Source organism: Bubalus bubalis, chromosome 6 (assembly GCF_019923935.1).
Source record: "Bubalus bubalis isolate 160015118507 breed Murrah chromosome 6, NDDB_SH_1, whole genome shotgun sequence".
Lineage (NCBI taxonomy): Eukaryota > Metazoa > Chordata > Mammalia > Artiodactyla > Bovidae > Bubalus > Bubalus bubalis.
Window position 1 is genome coordinate 117857954 of NC_059162.1, and position 16648 is coordinate 117874601.

The window sequence follows — 16648 nt, forward strand, 5'->3', positions numbered from 1 at the left end:
CGTAAATTAATAAATATATCGTCATAAATACCAGCAAAGCATGAAAAGACTCAGGTTACACTGGAGCCTCCTATCTCTTCACACTGTCTGCATCAGTCAGCTATTGCTGCAACGATGCTGCGTAACAAATATCCGCCCCTCCCCCCAACTCAGTGACTGCAGCTCCTAGGTCTCGCCTGGGGCAGCTCTGCTTGTGTCTGGAGGTGGTTGTGCTGCATAGGTCTCTCTGGGGGCGTGGAGGCCCCTGGGTGTAGCATTTGGGGTTCCCAGAAAGCAGACCCTGGGTGGAGTCTGGTGAGCACGATATTTTTTAAAGAGCGTCCTTGGGGTCGACAGCTGAGAAAGGTTGAGGAAGGAAATATGACTTGGCAGAGGGAGAGCCCAGCTGGGAGCGGGCTGAGGCGCCCCTGAGTTGTTCTGTCTGCCCGGCCAATGGGACTGGACCCTCCCCACCTCCCCCAGTTATGTCACTGGATGCGAGCGCCTGGGAAGGGTGTGACGGGCGGGGAGGTACGGTGGCCACGTGGAGGTGGCTGTGTTTGCAGGCTCACAGCCTCAGGGACACAGCGCCGAGCTCCAGAGAGGCCAGGCCTCTGGTCCTTTCCCTTCAGCCTCGATCCCTTCTAAGGCTGTTTCCAGACCAGGATTTTGGGGAGAAAATAGAATTATTGGACTTGAATTACTGGACATTTAAGTGAAGATACACCTGTGGGCTGTCTGTACGGGTGGAAGGTGGCAGGGCTGCTGACGGGCTGGTGCCCAGGTGCCCCCCCGCCCCCGCCGCCCCTTGCAGGGACCCTGGCACGGAACCGGCGAGCATGAGAGCACACGGGAGAAACCACAGGTCGGAGGGCAATTAATGCTCTTTATTTACACCACAAGAGTGACAAGTCGCATGATGAGGTACAAATGCTGGACTCCGGTGAAGTGGAGCCGGCCGTCGGGGGAGGACAGCGCAGTCGGTGCAAACCACCCCCCACACAGGATGAAACAAGAGTGAGAAAACCAAGGACAGGATCTCCAACTCCACTGAGAAAGGCAAAGGACCCCAGGAAGGTCCAGACAATCGAGAGAACAGATGCGAAGTTACAGAGGAGACTGGTCTCTGCCGCCCGCGTGGTGCCCGCAGGAGCGGGAAGCGGGCGTCGGGGGGACGGGAACACGTCCCACCGCGTTTTCTGCGACAGACCGTGAGGAGCTCTTGGGTGAATAGGGTCAGCCCCCCTCTTACAGACACATGATAATGTTTGTCATTCTCATAAATTGGAAAATAGCGCCTCCACTGTGGAGCACACACACCAAAAAGAAGATTAAAAAAGAAAAAACAACCACAAACAGAAAATGTCTGCTTTCTTTTTCCTTCAACAGGAGGCTTTTAATCATGTCAAAGACACAAAGTGAGCTGAGCTGTGAAAACTCTGCTTCATTACAAGGAAGAAATGGTGTCCTTTCAATGCAAAGTATGATTTTAAACCACAGTGCAGCACAGTTCATGACTGCTGAGTGTCAAGTGAAATCCTAGCCGTCCATCGCCTACAAGTCAGGAAAAGTGGGCTAGGCTGTGCGGAAAGGGCCGCAGGGGCCGCAGCTTCCCCGGGGAGGGGGGGACCAGGGAAGAAACCCCACGGGACGAGTTCCTCCAGAGCAACCGCGGGAGACAGGCGGTCCACCTCGACCTCCGCGTAGGCGCCCTACAACACTGTCTCCACATAAATACAATAAACTCTATTATTGGTATGCCACAAGTGCTAGATAAACTTTTTCTTAATATGACAAATGTTTAAGTAGTCCTTTTATTTTTTCTTACAATAAAAAGTACAATTTCTTAAGAATAACTTCAATAAGACGCAAACGTTCCCCCCTCCCCCACTCTCCTTCAAGGTTTTGTTTTACAGAAAGAAAAAAAAAAATCCCCATCTTTTGTTGTCTGCAAATGTCATGGGAGGGGAACAGAAAGGCATTTCTCTTCTTCCCCAAGCTGCCGCGTTTGCGTGCAAAATCCGTATACAATATAAAGACATGCCGCTCGTACAGCCCATGCAACCTCCAGGTGTAGGAAACTTAAAAAAATATATTCATATGTATTTATATATATATTTATATATGTATCAATGCCCATAAAACACGTGGGCCCAAAAGTCTACAAAAAGAAGAATGGAATGAGCGTGTGGCTGTGACCAGGAAAGGAGGAATGTTCCGATCGAAAATTAAAAACAAGAAACTCCATTGTTTAGTGCTGCAAAAACCAGACTTGCTTTCGTGTCAGAACCAGGACAAAACGGTCCTTCCTCTGGAAACAAACTTGGAAAGGAAGTCAAGAAAAACCCAAACGCTTTGACAAAGTGGCCCTTCGGAACCGGAGGGGCGGCTAATCCCAGGCGGCCGGAGGTGGCCGGGGGACGGCTGCCTGCTGGTGGGGCTCGGGCGCCCGGAGGCGCAGCTGGAAGGCCCGGAGGGCAGGGGGACACCACGAGGCCCGCGGCATCACGGGGTTTCCTGCAAAGGGGTATAAAGTGCTCACTTGCTGACCCCCGGCCAGCGCCCCCAAGGCCTCTGAAAAGGAACAAAAAGGCTAGAGGTCCAGGGACCACAGCGGGAAGGTGTGGGTGCCCTCCCTGAGGCGGTGGGAGCTCCGGGTGGGCCTTCCGCCCTCTGCCCCGGACGGCTGGCTGTGGAGAAGGGCTGAGTGTGTCTTCAAAGAAAACAAAAGGCTACACGGTACTGCTTTAAGCACGCCTGTGAAGCTGGAGTGAGCTGACAAATGAAAACGGCCCCCGTCGGGCCTTCTGCAGAGGAGGTCTCCGTTGGACGAGATTAGAAGTAAACCCTTCCAACAGGAACTTGGCCACCAAGGTCACCTGTTATCCCATCACCTGTAAAAACATCGGGTGACGTGTTTCTCCCCAGGAGCCACGGCCGACAGGGAGTGGGCAGGTGGCAGGGGTGGGGAGGGGCGTCCCAGGAGGCCAGCAGAGACGACTGGCTGGGGCCTGCCTCCACTGTTGGGGGCTGGGTACTTCCAGCTCCCCCACCAACCTGGGCCTCAGGGCAAGGGGCCAGGAGGAGAGGGAACACCAGACATGGCCCAAGGCCTTCCTGTCCTGCTCTTGACCACTGTCTTGAGTCTAACCAATAGCAACCCGATGACCAAGCCGGTCCAAGAATCTGGACTCTTTTGGTCCCAAGTCTGGCTGCGTCAGAGTCTCTTCCAGAAGCTACCCTGTAAATGTCACCAGACTTGAGACTTGGCTGGGGTTCCCTATCCATGGGCAAGCTGTGTCTGCGCTTCCTTGTCAGAACCCGATGCACACTCTGGAATGAAACTGGTGGCTTCGAGGGCTGGAAAATGAGTTACCACTAAAAAGTGATCCTTTTCAGTTACTGTCAAAGAGAAAAAAAAGAGCCAAGGATGGACGTCCTGATGGGGAGTCTGCTATCCCCACGGGGTCACCAGCCAGCGAGGGTCCAGGCTCCCCGCGGCCACAGGCTTCAAAGTTCAGGCCTGCTGCTCCCAGCCAGGGCCCTGCCACGTGGCTGCCGCAGAAGAGCCTGGGGAGGGTGTACAGGCCCCCAGGCCCCACGCGTGGCCAAGTTTACAAGCTCTTTGGAAAAGCCAAGTGAAAAATGCTATCCTGACCACGTGGTCGGAGACGTTTACACGTGAATTTCATGGATGCTGATGGCCCGTGGTGGCTGGCAAGCCCCTCAGCTCAGCGCTGCGAGGGTGCCCCCTGCCCACAAAGCACGGGCGGCAAAGGAAGGCTCCACGCTCCATGTGCAGCCACAGGCGGGCCCAGGCGGGCAGACCTCAGACCCCGCTGCACCTCCGTGCTCACTCTGAAAATAAACTCTGTGCTCACTGTACAAAAATAAACAAAATGAAAATAATAATAATAATAAAAAAAATACCTTCCAGAGTTTAAAAAAAAAATGTACAAGCAAAAGTTTAGAAAGAAAAAGGTTGACGTTATTACCATTCAGAAAACTGCTAAATGGTGAGAAAAAATGTAAAATTCACAAAACAATGCTTATTCCGGATCTTTTTGTGAAAAAGTTCATACAAAATCAACAGCAAATTGATATCCTTGCTATAAAAACTTATCAGGTACACATGTGCATGGAGGCTTGGAGTGGGGAGGGGTCAGGTCAGAAAATAATCAAGATGAAGGTACAATCTTGCAGGGCAGGTGTCCCATGGCGAGCCTGTGATTGAAAGCTCTCCACTCTGGAGTTCAGAAATAACATGAGCTTCAAATTAGATCCCTTTCCACAAGCACCTTGAGAGCTGAGTCACAAGCCGTTCATTCGCCAGGGACCTTTACAATCTGCATTTATTTTATATATATATACTTTTTCTATAAATGCGTTATAAATATTTTATCAAGATTTCATAAGAATCAAGTTTCTTAGCTTGGAATACATTGGAATATATATTATACATATATATATTTATTTATACCTAAAATTTTAAGCAATACTTCATGCTACTTGCTTTTAATAAAAAGCATTCCGATCGTAACACTGAAAGTGTGCCTAGGACATGCTTCACAACCAAATGGAGATGCTCGATTGTTATATGATGTACGAGAAAAAGAACACTTTGGATTCATTTAAAATTTGTTGGACTTCGAAACCCCCAACAGTATTTGCCACTATTTTGGAACTACCTCCATTTTTCTTCAACAGCAATAAAGCGAAACAGGGTGGCAGGACCTCAGCCCTCCAGAGCTGCTGGCCGTGGCGGGGACCACCTGTGAAGCGCCAGGCCAGTGCGAGCCGGCCTCCGGCCCCACCGGCCACAGGGAGCGGTCCCACCCACTCCGGCTGTTTATTTTTCTTAAGGCATTGTTCCTCGGACTTCGGAAAACCCAGCCACAAAAATCCATCAGAGCAATAAAAAAAAAAGGCACAAACGCGCATCTTCCGTCGGCTTTGAGAAACCCAAAGCCGCACGGGCTCACATTTCTGCTTTTGTCCAGTTTTTTTTGTGTTTTCCTTAACCGCTCTCCCGCTCCGTGTCCCAGCCCCACCGCGCACCCGGGGTGTGCCAGCGCCGGAGCGGCTGACTTTTCTCTGAAAAAGAAATAAGCTACAGGATGAGTTGAGTGGTTTACACGGAGACTGTGGAATTGTGGGGAATCACCAAACCGTAAGCACCAGTTTTAATCAAGTTTGTTTTGTGTCGTGAGATCTTTGATTTTCATTTTCTTTTCCTCGGGTCGGCTCGCTCGGCAGGCGGCTCTGCCCCGAGCCCCCGCGGGCTCCCTCCCTCCGCGGCTGCCCTGGGGCGCCCGGAGCGCCCGCTCGCGCACGTCCGTGTGTCCGCGCGTCCCGGCATCTGCCCGGGTCCGGCAGGCAGAGGGCCGCCGGCTGCGGCTCGCCCCGCCGCGCCCGCGGGCTCGGAGGAGGCCGGCAGGACGCAGGGCGGCAGCAACTTTTCTCGGCGGAGCTTCAAGACGGAGACAGACAAACAAGAGACCCGCAGCTGCGGGAGCGGCTACAGAGGCGGCTCCTCTTCCATGGGCTCCTCGTCGGGTCTGTTGGGGCGGGCGGGCGGGTGGGGTGGCAACAGAGGAGAGGGTGGGTGTGCGGAAGGTGGGTGTGCGAGGTTCCCACCACCCCATGCTCTACTCTGAGCCACCCCAGCCCCCGACTCCTAGCCACCCCCGCCCCGACTCCTAGCTAACCTGCCCCCTCAACTCCCTGCGACCCCCGCCCCTCCCCTAGGGAAGTGTTCCTTCTGGCCCAGACGCCCTTCACGCGTTTCTCAAGCTCTTGCTTCTGGAAAGAGGTGGCGGTGCAGTCTGTCCTGGGGCCAGGGTGAGGACACGCACTCCCAGCCCTGCTGAGCTAGCACGTGCCCCCAGTACCCCCGGAGCAAAGACCCGGGTCACCCGCAGACGGAGGCAGCACCCACGGCCGGCCAGTGTCCGTGCTCACCTCTTCTCGGGGGCCTTCACGGCCACAGACAGCGAGGCCATGGCAGTAACAGTCTCGGCTTCCTCGTTCTCACACTTCTGGGCCTCAACCAGGGAGTAGCCAGCGGTGGAGGCGAGCCTCTGCAGGGAGCGCCAGTACTGGCCTGCGGAAGGGGGGGCGGTGGCTGCTCAGATATGGGACCCCGACCCTGCGCTTGGACCCACGGGGTTCCAGCAGCACCCATCGGTGGCGACTTTAAAGCACCACGCTCTCCAGAGACAGAAGCCACGACGTGGCCTGGTTAGAAACTCACAGAGGGTGGCAGTCTGGAAAAGCTTCCTTGTGGCCAGGAGAACTGGGACCTTCAGGGGCAGGACAGCTGGGTGGGGGTGGGCTCCTGGGAGGGTCCCTCCCTCAGGGTGGGGCGGCTGGGACGGGCACTTCCTGACTCTCAGCGGGAGTCCGGAGATGATGGGGGTGGGTGCAGGCAGCCTCCTGGTGTCTCCTGGGCCTCAGGGCTCCTCATTCAGGAGGCCAGGAGCTCAGTGCACAGCAGGGAGACCTTGGGTCCTGCCCACGGACACAGACACTTGTGACGGGGCCACCCCGCAGACCCAGGACGAAGGCAGGGCAGAAGTCCCAGGCTGTGTGCAGCCCCTGGGCTCCTAGGCCCGGCCACTCTGGGCCAAGGGTGCTCTGAACTGATGGAGTGGGGTTCGCTGGTCCAAGGGCAGAGGATAGACCTGAGGACACAGGCTTCCGTGCGGGTCCCAGCCTGTCAGCAGGGAGCCTGAAGAAGGGACCTCACACACCCCCTGAACCGCAGCTCTTTCGCTCCACAAAGCAGAGCTGGTGACCTGGCTGTGGCAGGCTGTTGGGACGTTAATGGGGGTGAGAGGAGAGTCACCGGCTCATCACATTGACCCTGAAAGCCAGGTCTCAACATGTGGGTCTGGGGACGCTACTGGCGGTGAGAGAGAAGCAGGGGGTTGGGGTGGGGGGGTGGGAGAAGGGCTGTGGAGTCGGGCTCCTCCCTTGGGGGGGTCTCCCTACTGAGCCCTGGGCCAGGCCACTTACTGTGGATTTCAATGACCTTCTCCATCGACCGCACGGCGTTGGCATTGGGTCTCTGCTGTAAGACCTTTTCTGGGAGAGGATCGAGCTGGGGACGAAAGAAGAATACACGGTGAATTCGAGGTCGTCAGTAGAATCCCCGTGTGTGTTCGGATGGGACGTCCGGATCAGCGTCTTCCTCATGTGCGCATGCTAACGGAGAAGCCAGCTTGAAAAAGCCAGAGGTGGCTGTGGCAGTGCATAATGTTTCCCAGAAGTAGACTCATTTTCCTTAAGGTGCTTCCCCTAGGAGGCTCTCGGGTACGTTCGTGGGTGCCTGTTGTAGGCAGGACACTGGCTGGTGTCCAGGGGCAGCTGGTGCAGAGGGGCGGTGGCGTGGGCTCCACCGCTGGATGCACGGCACAGCGTCAGGGGCAGGGATGATGACTTTTCGGAAACATCAGTTTCATCGCACTTGTAAACCAGGGTTTTATAGACAGGGCTTGAATATCCCCACTTTGGCCCTCCCTGGTGGCTCAGCGGTAAAGAATCCGCCTGCCCAGCAGCGGACGTGGGTTTGATCCCTGGGTCAGGAAGATCTCCTGAAGGAGGAAATGGCAACCCACTCCAGGATTCTTGCCTGGGAAATCCCATGGGCAGAGGGGCCTGGTGGGCTGCGGTCCAGGGTGTCACAAAGAGTCAGACACGACTGAGCGACAAGCACATCTGCCCTTTAGGGTTTTCTTCCAATGATCAGAGAAAAGGTAGACAGAGGGTGTGAGCATCTCTGCTCCGAGCTCTCCCTGAAGTCCCTGCAGCAGGTGGAGTGGGGAGGCGCACACGGCCCGCCCGTCTGAGGGCCACAGGGCGCGCCGGGTGTCTGCCACAGAGCCGCCCAGCACGCGGGGTTAAACCCATCACCAAGTACTTGCTTCTCACAGATGCATTGCAGCCAGCGCCCTGTGTGTTTATTTGCTGCACAGGCAGCCCCTGCTCCAGCGCCCGGCCGAGTTCCCTGTCGTCCCTGACTGACGGCTCGTGGCCCTCACTGTGTTTCTTTCTTTACTTTCACTGACTTGGCATCGTTGTTCCTGTCTCCTGGAGTTGCTGTTGATTCGGGCTTTCCTGCACTGACGCCCCCGTCTTGCTCAACAGACAGCTGCCTGGGCTGTCATCCTTCTGCCTGAAGCTTCCTCCTACAGAGTTTCCCTTGGAAAAGGTCTCATGGGTCAAGCTTTCCCAGTTTATGTCTCTAGTCCCACCCACCCCAGCCCCGCGGCTGACAGTCCCACTGGGCCTGAGGTTCTGGGCTGGCAGGTTCTTCTTGGCACGGAAGACCTTCCCCACTGCCTCTGCTTCCTTCGCTGTGAAGCGGTTGGTGTCTGGCTAACAGTGCTCCTTGTGGCTTGCCTGTCTGCTCTCTGGCTACTTTCACAGCTTCCTGTTTGTCGTTGTGGTCCTGCAGTCACTCAGATGAGCTTGGATGCAAGCTTTTTTTTTTTTTTTTAACTCTCTGGGTTGGGCCCCCTTGCCTTCCAGAGCTGAGGACGGTGCCTCCATCAGTCACTTTTAGTCATCCACGCCTCACTCTGGTGGGGACGCTGAACAGACACACAAGCCCCCTTCTGCACCTCGTCTCTGGGCTGTGCTCAGCCTCATTCCTTCAGCTGTTGCTTCCAGGCTGTGGGATTCCTTGGTGGCTCAGTGGTGAAGAATCCTCCTGCCAAGGCAGGAGATGAGGGTTTGGTTTCTGGGTGGGGAAGATCCCATGGAGAAGGAAATGACAACCCACTCCAGTACTCTTCTTGCCTGGAGAGTCCCATGGATAGAGAAGCCTGACCGGCTACGGTCCATGGGGTGGCACAGAGTCAGTCACAACTGAGCACACACACATCCCTTCCAGGTTATTAGTCTTCTCTCCAGCTGATCTCACAGAGTTTCTATTTTCTGCTAATATGTTTTCATTTTTAGAAATTCCATTTGGCTCTCTTTAAAACATCCCATTTCAGTTTCAGCGATTTCTGGTTCATCATTCATTAGTATCTTACTTCTAATATATTAAACATGATTACTTTATCGTTTAAAACTGAAATGAAAAGTTAAGTTCTGGTAGGGCTGGTGACGAAAATTAGAGGAGGCACAGATAAACATGTTAGGATAAGAAGGACCACGACTACAGGAACAGTAGAGATAAAAGACAGCACAAGAACGCTGTTAACTTCAGTCAATAATTTGGAAAAATTGGCTGAGATAGAAAAAGTTCCTGGTAAAATGTAATCTTCTGAAATTTACTCAAGAAGGGATAAAAAAAAAATGACAAAATCAGTCACTTAAAAATTTCGCCCAAAGGAGACCCACGGCCCAGGAAAGCCCTTTCAGTCAAGGAAGAGATTATTCTGACACTACATTCACTTTTACAGAGAAGAGGGTACTCCCAGCTGTCCATTGGTCTGTCTATCCCTCCAACCATCATCCATCCATCCATCTATCCAACCACTCATCCATCCAACCAATCACCAATCTATCCATCCACCCATCTATCCATCCATTCAACCATCCACTATCTATCCATTTAACCATCCATGCACCCATCCAAGCATCCACCATCCATCCACTTATCCAACTATCCAACCACGCATCCATTCAACCATCCAACAATCCATCTATCTGTCCCATCTACCCAGCCATCCATCAATCCATCCATCTACCCATCCATACACCCAACCATCCACCATCTATCCATTTATCCATCCATACACCCATCCAGCCATCCAACCATCCACCACCCACCCATCCATCCATCCATCCATCCACCAATCCATCCATCTGTCCAACCATCCACCAATCCATCTGTCTATCCCTCCACCTACCCATCCAACCACCTACCATCCATCCAACCATCCACCCATTTATCCATCCACCCACCCACCCAGCCATCCACCCATCTATGCATCCATCCACCAAACCATCCATCCATCGACCAGTTCATCTATCCATCCATCCATCCATCAATCCATCCATCTATTAATCCATCTATCTATCCACCCACCCATCCACCAGTTCATCTATCCATCCATCCACCAATCCATCAATTTACCCATCCATGTACCCATCCATCCATCCAACCATCCACCCATCCACCCATCTGTCCATCCATCCATCTACCAATATATCTATTTATCCACTCACCCACCCATCCATCCATCCAACCATCCACCACCCATCTATCCATTCACTAGTTCATCTATCCATCCATCCATTCACCAATCCATCCATCCAACCATCCATCAATCCATCTGTCTATCCATCCACCCACCCATCCAACCATCCACCATCTATCCATTTATCCCTCTACCAATCCATCTATTTATCTACCCACCCACCCATCCATCCATTCACCAATCCATCCATCCACCCATCCATCCATCAATCTATCCACCTATCCACCAAACCATCCATCCATCCACCAGTTCATCTAGCCATCCACCCACCCATCCAACCAATTCTCCCCCCAAAATAGATTGGAAAAACATGGTCTAATAGAAAAATGGGCAAAAAACTGGAAGAGAAAGGCAAAGTGGCCAAGAGACCCATGAAAAGGTGCTCAGCCTCTGAGGAACGAGGAAGTGACCCCTCTGCTGAACTGGGTGCTGTGCTGTCCTGCAGACTGATAGGGTCAAATGTGAGATGCCATGTTGCTGAGGTTGGTCCCCCACTACTGAGGGCCTGAGGGACAAACATTCAGATGCCACCTCGTAGTCGTGGGACTACCCCTCCCTCCACTGGGATCTGCCTCAGGGACGCAGTTGCCCTCTGGCCATGGCTGACCGCACAGGGTGGGACCCTGATGTAATTCCCAACCTGGGCCAACCTGGTAAGTCCTGGGCCAGAGAGCAGATACAGATGGGGAGCCCCTCCAGGAACACCTGCAGGTCCCCATGAAAACGGAGTGTCTCTGTGAAGACAGGAGTGTACTTAAGCACCTTCGTCAGCAGGCCACCAAGGGCAGAGCCCAGGTCCCCTGTGGGTACGCAGCTGGAGCAGGAAACACGCCTTTCAGGTTTGGGGTCCTCACTGTGCATTAAACAGCTGTGGCCTTATTGTTGCAGTACAACTCTGATAGTTTGCTAGGATTTTATCCCTTTTAAGAAAAAAGCAGTTCTTTAGAAAATAACTCATTCCATAAAATGCCTATCACTTGGAGGCAGAGAGGTGTGTCAGAACACGATGCCAGGAATTTTCTAAAATGCAACCCAGGTCTTGCTGCTCCCAGTCCTGGGGGGACCCCCACGTCTAACCTCCCCAGGGGGCCGTGGACGTGGCTGGGGGCTGACCCTCCAGGGGGCTGCATGGCCCTCCTCCAGCACCCTCTGCTTGGGTCACGTCCGGTGAGCACCTTGGCGCCCACATTGCCGTCTGCCCCCCGCCACCATTTCTGTGGCGGCTCCCCATCTCCAGCCACTCTGGGCATCAGTCTGCCCTGAGCACACATCCAGCCTCCACTTTACACACAAGGGCTGGGCAGTGGGGGAGGCTCTAGCTCTTAAAATATAAATCTCTCATTACCTGGGGTCTTATTTTTCATTTAATAGACATCACTGAGCAGCCCAGGGAGAACCAACCACTATCCATCCTACAAACTTAGGAAACATCAGGGACCAAGAGACAGACCTCCACCCAGCCTCGCAGAGCAGGGGCCCGCGTCTGTGGGGCCGGCTTGGGTGAGGGGTGATGTTCACGCAGGGGCCAGGGCGGTGGGCCGCAGGGAAAGCAGGGGAGAGGGGGTCAGGCCGTGCTAAGCAGGGGAGGGACTAGGGGGCAGGTGCGACTGGGAGCAGGGAATAGGGCTTGGCAGAGGGATCTGAGGCACATGGAGGCGTCCAGTGGCCCCAGGAGGAGAGCAGACGGGCCACCATCCTGCTCTTGGCCTGGCCGAGCGAGCTCGGAGAGCTGGGCTGTGTGCCTTCGCTTGCCTGCCTGTGTCTGGAAGGAGCCAAGCTGGAGAGGCTCTGAGGACTTCCCTGGTGGCTCAGACGGTAAAGCGTCTGCCTACAATGCAGGACACCCGGGTTCAGTGCCTGGGTCAGGAAGATCCCCTGGAGAAGGAAATGGCAATCCACTCCAGTATTCTTGTCTGGAGAATCCCATGGACGGAGGAGCCTGGTGGACTACAGTCCACAGCGTCACAAAGTGTCAAGACACGGCTGAGCGACTTCACTTTCACTTGGAAGAGAACAGAGGGCCGGCTGTGGGTAACGCCAAGTCCGAGTGATAGACAGGAGCCCCTGGCCACCCCTGGGCACGTTCACCTCGCCTGTATTCCACGTCACAACCGAATCAGAAAGGAGGCTCGGACTTTAAAAAGCCAGCCTCGGGGAAAGTGCGCAAGAAAAGCCTTGTGCAGAGTGCCTGGTTGTGGGTATGGGTGTGGCTTGCTACTCTGCAGTTTACAAGAGCTCACACCACACCCTGAGCGAGCAGAAACCAGAGAGGTTGCAGCACCAAAGAAAAGGGTCCTCACGAAATCCTGGCTGAACCCAGGTCTCAGCGTGTGTTTTCCAGAAAACGAAACTGCACTTTGGTGGGCATCTCTGGGCCCGCAGGGAACACGAGAGATGACGGAGCCCCCAGCCCATGCTCAGGGGCTCACGCCCTGTCCCACGATCCGGAAGCTGCCCCGCCGTCCGCCCAGCCTGTGACGGACCTGATGCTCACGGCCGTGCCCGGGTTCAGACGCCTGGCCACCCCGGCAGGTGCCCCGGCCCCCGCGTTCTTCCCAAGGAGACAGACAACGTCCCCGGGGGCTCTCCAGCCGACCACACCCCCTGCCTGAAGGCTGGCTCTGCGATCCCCCCTCCCCATCTCGAGGATTCTCTGGGCAGAGGGCCCTGTAGTACTCAGAGCCACGGGGGCCCGGAGGCCGCCCCAGCCTGCTCTGCTGCGTCTTCCCTTCTCTCTCGGCCTCTCCAGGACCTCTTCCAGAGATCAGTTTCTGGTCGGCCTCCTCTCCCGAGTCCTCTGCCCTCAGGCCCAGCCCCAGCCTCCCTGCTGGCTCCCCCGGGGAGGGGCCGGGGCCGCCTGCAGTCTCTTGTGACTGAGGTTCCCACCTGCTGGCCGAGCTCCTCTGGGGGCCTCAGGGAAGCACGCTCCCGCCAGGGCTGGTGCTGAGCCCTCCCGGGACATCCCCTCCTTGGGGTCCTTGCGGGGCTGGGTGGTGGGTGGGGTCCCCTCCCCCGCAGGAGGGCCTGCACGTCCGTCTGCTCAGGCTCTGCAGCCTCAGCGCATGGACTGTATCTGGCGACAGGGCCGGACTCAGCGACTATCAGGGGCCGGCCACATGGCGTTTCCTGAGCCTCCTAGTGAGGCGCAGAGGCTTGGAGGACATTCCTGGTTTGCGACAGTTTTTAAACACTAGTGAAAATGAACCACATGGCACCAAAAACCCGCAACTCCTTCGGACAAAGGTTAGAAGACTGAGGCTCCATTGACCAGACAGCGGAGGGCGTGCACCCAGGATGGCGGGATGCTCCTGGGGCCCCCGAGGTGGGTTCTGGTCCCCCTCGGGCTCAGCTCCTCATCTCCCCGCAGCAGGAGGCCCAGGAGCTCCAGGGCGGGTCCCCTCTTGCCTGCAGAGGGTGCAGGGCCACTTCTCCGGGGGAGGGTGGGGAGCTGACGGGCCCGCTGGGGCACAACTCAGACACGTGGCCCACCTCCCCGACTCAGCACAAGCCGTGTCCTGGAAACACGACTGGGGGACAGCCTGCTCCATCCTCATGGCCTGCATGCGGGCACTTCAGTGAGGTGAGCACAGGTGAACCACAGCTGGCGGGCTAGAAGCTGACAGCAGGCTCGGTCAACCCTGCGTCTCCTGCGTCCACCCGCTGCTTCTAACCCCCCGGGGCCGCCTCACTCTGCGCCCTGGCGAGGCAGCGCAGTGGGACAAGGGAGGGACACTACCACGGCTGCCGGCCACCTGATCCCCCACCACCTCCTGCCCGGGGTCTTGGACTTGGGATCAATGACACGGTGCCATGTGACGCCCCAGAAACCGCACGGCTAAACAGAAAATGGGCCCCAAAGGAGCCTCCCCTTGGGGGAGACCTGTGACAGGGGAAGTGACTCCCCACCTGCCCGGGGCCCTGCCCTGGGCTGCAGGTCCTTGGCACACCCCCCACCCAGCTCCCGTAAGTGACATCTCACTCACTGTCATCGTCCCCAAGGGCTGCAGATGGCGTGAAGCTGAAGCTACTCAATACGACGGCTTCGTGTTCAATAGTCAATTCACACAACTTCAGTTCAGTAGTTGGTACGATGGCTGTTGTGGCGGGGCAGGCCCTCCAGGCCCAGCCCCGTGTGTGCCCCTCTGGTGACCCCCACGGGTGGGCGCCCCCAACACCGGCCGTGCACAGTCGGCTTCCCCCACCCCGGAGCGAGCCGTCCCTGCGCCTGGCATCAGCCTCATCAAAGGCCGAGGGGTGAGGCTCCCTCCAACTTTCTGGCATTAAAAAGATTTTTAAGAGACCTCGATAAAACTAGGGCTTCCTGCTTTTTGATGTGTTTCACCAAAGGAATACTTTGTCAGAAGAGCGCGAGCAGCTGAGCTGAAAGCCGAGTTCTCTACCGCTATTTTAAAATAGCTGGCTCTCAGAATCAAAAGCCCTCAAGATGGCTTGAATATATAAATCAGCTGCCTTCTAGTAAAAGGGGTGAGGAGATCGCTTTATGGGAAGAGAGGAAAGGTGAAGACCCCTGCACACTTTGGAAAGCAAAAGCAGGCGGGTGTTTGCCATAGAACATTCACACGTGTTGCTAACAAGCTGACCAGAGAGCGGAGATTCCAGCAGGCCCCCGGACCCAGGTGTGACTCAGGTTACAATGGACACCATCTAGGACACGCAGAGGTTGACAGGAGAAAACAGAGCCCTCCCAGGTGCCTGCCCACCCAAGCTTACCACCTCCACCCCTGATGCCAGCCAGTGGCCTGTCCCAGCAGACAGCCAGGGAGCACAAGCCTGGGCCAGGGAGCACAAGCCCGGGCCAGGGAGCACAAGCCCGGGCCAGGGAGCACAACCCTGGGCCAAGAAGCACGTGCCCAGCCAGGGAGCAGGCGTCTGATTCAGGGAGCACAAGTCTGGGCCAGGGAGCACGCACCCGATTCAGGGAGCACAAGCCCAGGTCGTGGAGCACAAGCCTGGGCTAAGGAGCATCGCAGGCAGGCCTTATAGGGAGCCGTCCTGAGATTCTGCCTCTTTCCCTCCATGCCTGGAGTCTTAGATCCCCTCCGTGAGCCCCTGGGCCTGGCCGTTGGGAGCTGCTACTCCAGGAAGGACACACCCGTCCAGGGGCGGGGCTCAGGCACCCCCACAGGGCACCAGGTAACCCTGACCCTACTGAGAGACGGTCCATGCACTCTGCGAATGTGGAGAAGCCCCATTTCATCTGACGGGCCCTGGGGAGGGGAGCAGCCTCCAGGCGTTCCTGCATGGGCCTGCACCTCCCTAAGGCCCCCACGAGACCCTCTGTGTCTGGGGAGTGTGGACCCTGGCCTTGCTCCGCTGTGGGCTGGCTGGCAACCTAGCGAGCCGCTTGGCCAGTGCTACCCATACACCAGCGGCTCTTTCCTTGGCCCCTCACGGCAATGCCGTGGGAAAAGCAGCCAGAGAAAGCCATGCGGTGGGTGTGGGAACCACCCACGCTTCCCTGATGGGGTCAGGAGACTGGGATGTGGCCTCGTGTCCAAGGCCGTGGATGCATTTAAAGCTTCAGGAAGAGCACGGTTCCAAAATCCAAGGTGGAAGCTACAGAGTGGGTTTCTGTCAGGAACTTCAGATTCTCAGAACCGACCCAGGCAGTATCCCCACCCCCGTCCTCCCCGCCTGGCAGCCGGGTGGCTCTGTCCACCAGGAGTGCCAGTGGGCGTGAGCATCCCGGGCCGATGGCATTTTAGCCTGGAAAACTCTCTCCCAGTGGGCCTCCCTTCATGGAACCCTGTAAAGTTCACTCTGAGCCCCGCTGTCAGGCCGGGCTGCTGAACTCAGTCCTGGGCATCACCTGAGGGTCAGAGCAGCAGGAGAGCCACAGGGACCCGGGCCCACGCCCCAGCCCCCGAGATGGCGTGCTGACATGTCCCCCAACACCTGCTTCAGGACGTCCCAGAGAACCAACCATCCACGAGGAGGTAACCAGGTAAAGGTGTTCCCGTGTGAGCCCCACATCAAGGCGAGTGCCTTTAAAAGACAGATGCTGAGCCGTCTGCTCAGGAGACATGGCTTCTAACTGTCCCTTTGCCCACCCACTTCCGGCCACAACCAGACAGTCCTGTTGGCTGGGCAAGCCTCCTCTCGGATGCGAGTGCAGATGCCCAGGCCGCGGGACAGCGGGGCAGGGCGGGGCCCTCCTACCTCATTCCCCAGCAGGGCAGAGACGCAGGCTTCCGAGGCGTCGCAGATGGCTGTGAGATCGTGACCCCCCTCCAGCGCCAGGACAACCCGGCCGCCGGCCAGGCCCATCAGCTGCTTCGTCAGGTACCCGAAACCTGCGGGGGACAGGGGAGAGGCAAGTGGCGGGCGAGGCGCCTGGCAGCGGATCAAAGCGGCCAGGGGCGCACTGCATTGCCTTACCGAGGCCCCGAGGCCGGCACTCCGAGTGAGACACCTAATGGAAGCCAGACTGGCTT

General features: G+C 56.4%; 1 protein-coding gene across 9 annotated transcripts in view; it reads right to left on the reverse strand.

The window, feature by feature from the left end:
• Positions 1–845: 845 nt before the first annotated feature.
• The window catches only part of HDAC4 (histone deacetylase 4), a 296118-nt gene continuing 280315 nt past the window's right edge, over positions 846–16648 (reverse strand). For all 9 annotated transcript variants that reach the window (XM_044945379.2, XM_044945378.2, XM_044945376.2 and 6 more), the window contains 4 exons: positions 16374–16507; positions 6997–7081; positions 5941–6082; positions 846–5537 (listed from right to left, as the gene is read on the reverse strand). In XM_044945379.2, coding sequence (XP_044801314.1) covers positions 5498–5537; positions 5941–6082; positions 6997–7081; positions 16374–16507 — 401 coding nt within the window. In that variant the 3' untranslated portion in view covers positions 846–5497. The remainder of the gene's footprint in view (positions 5538–5940; positions 6083–6996; positions 7082–16373; positions 16508–16648) is intronic.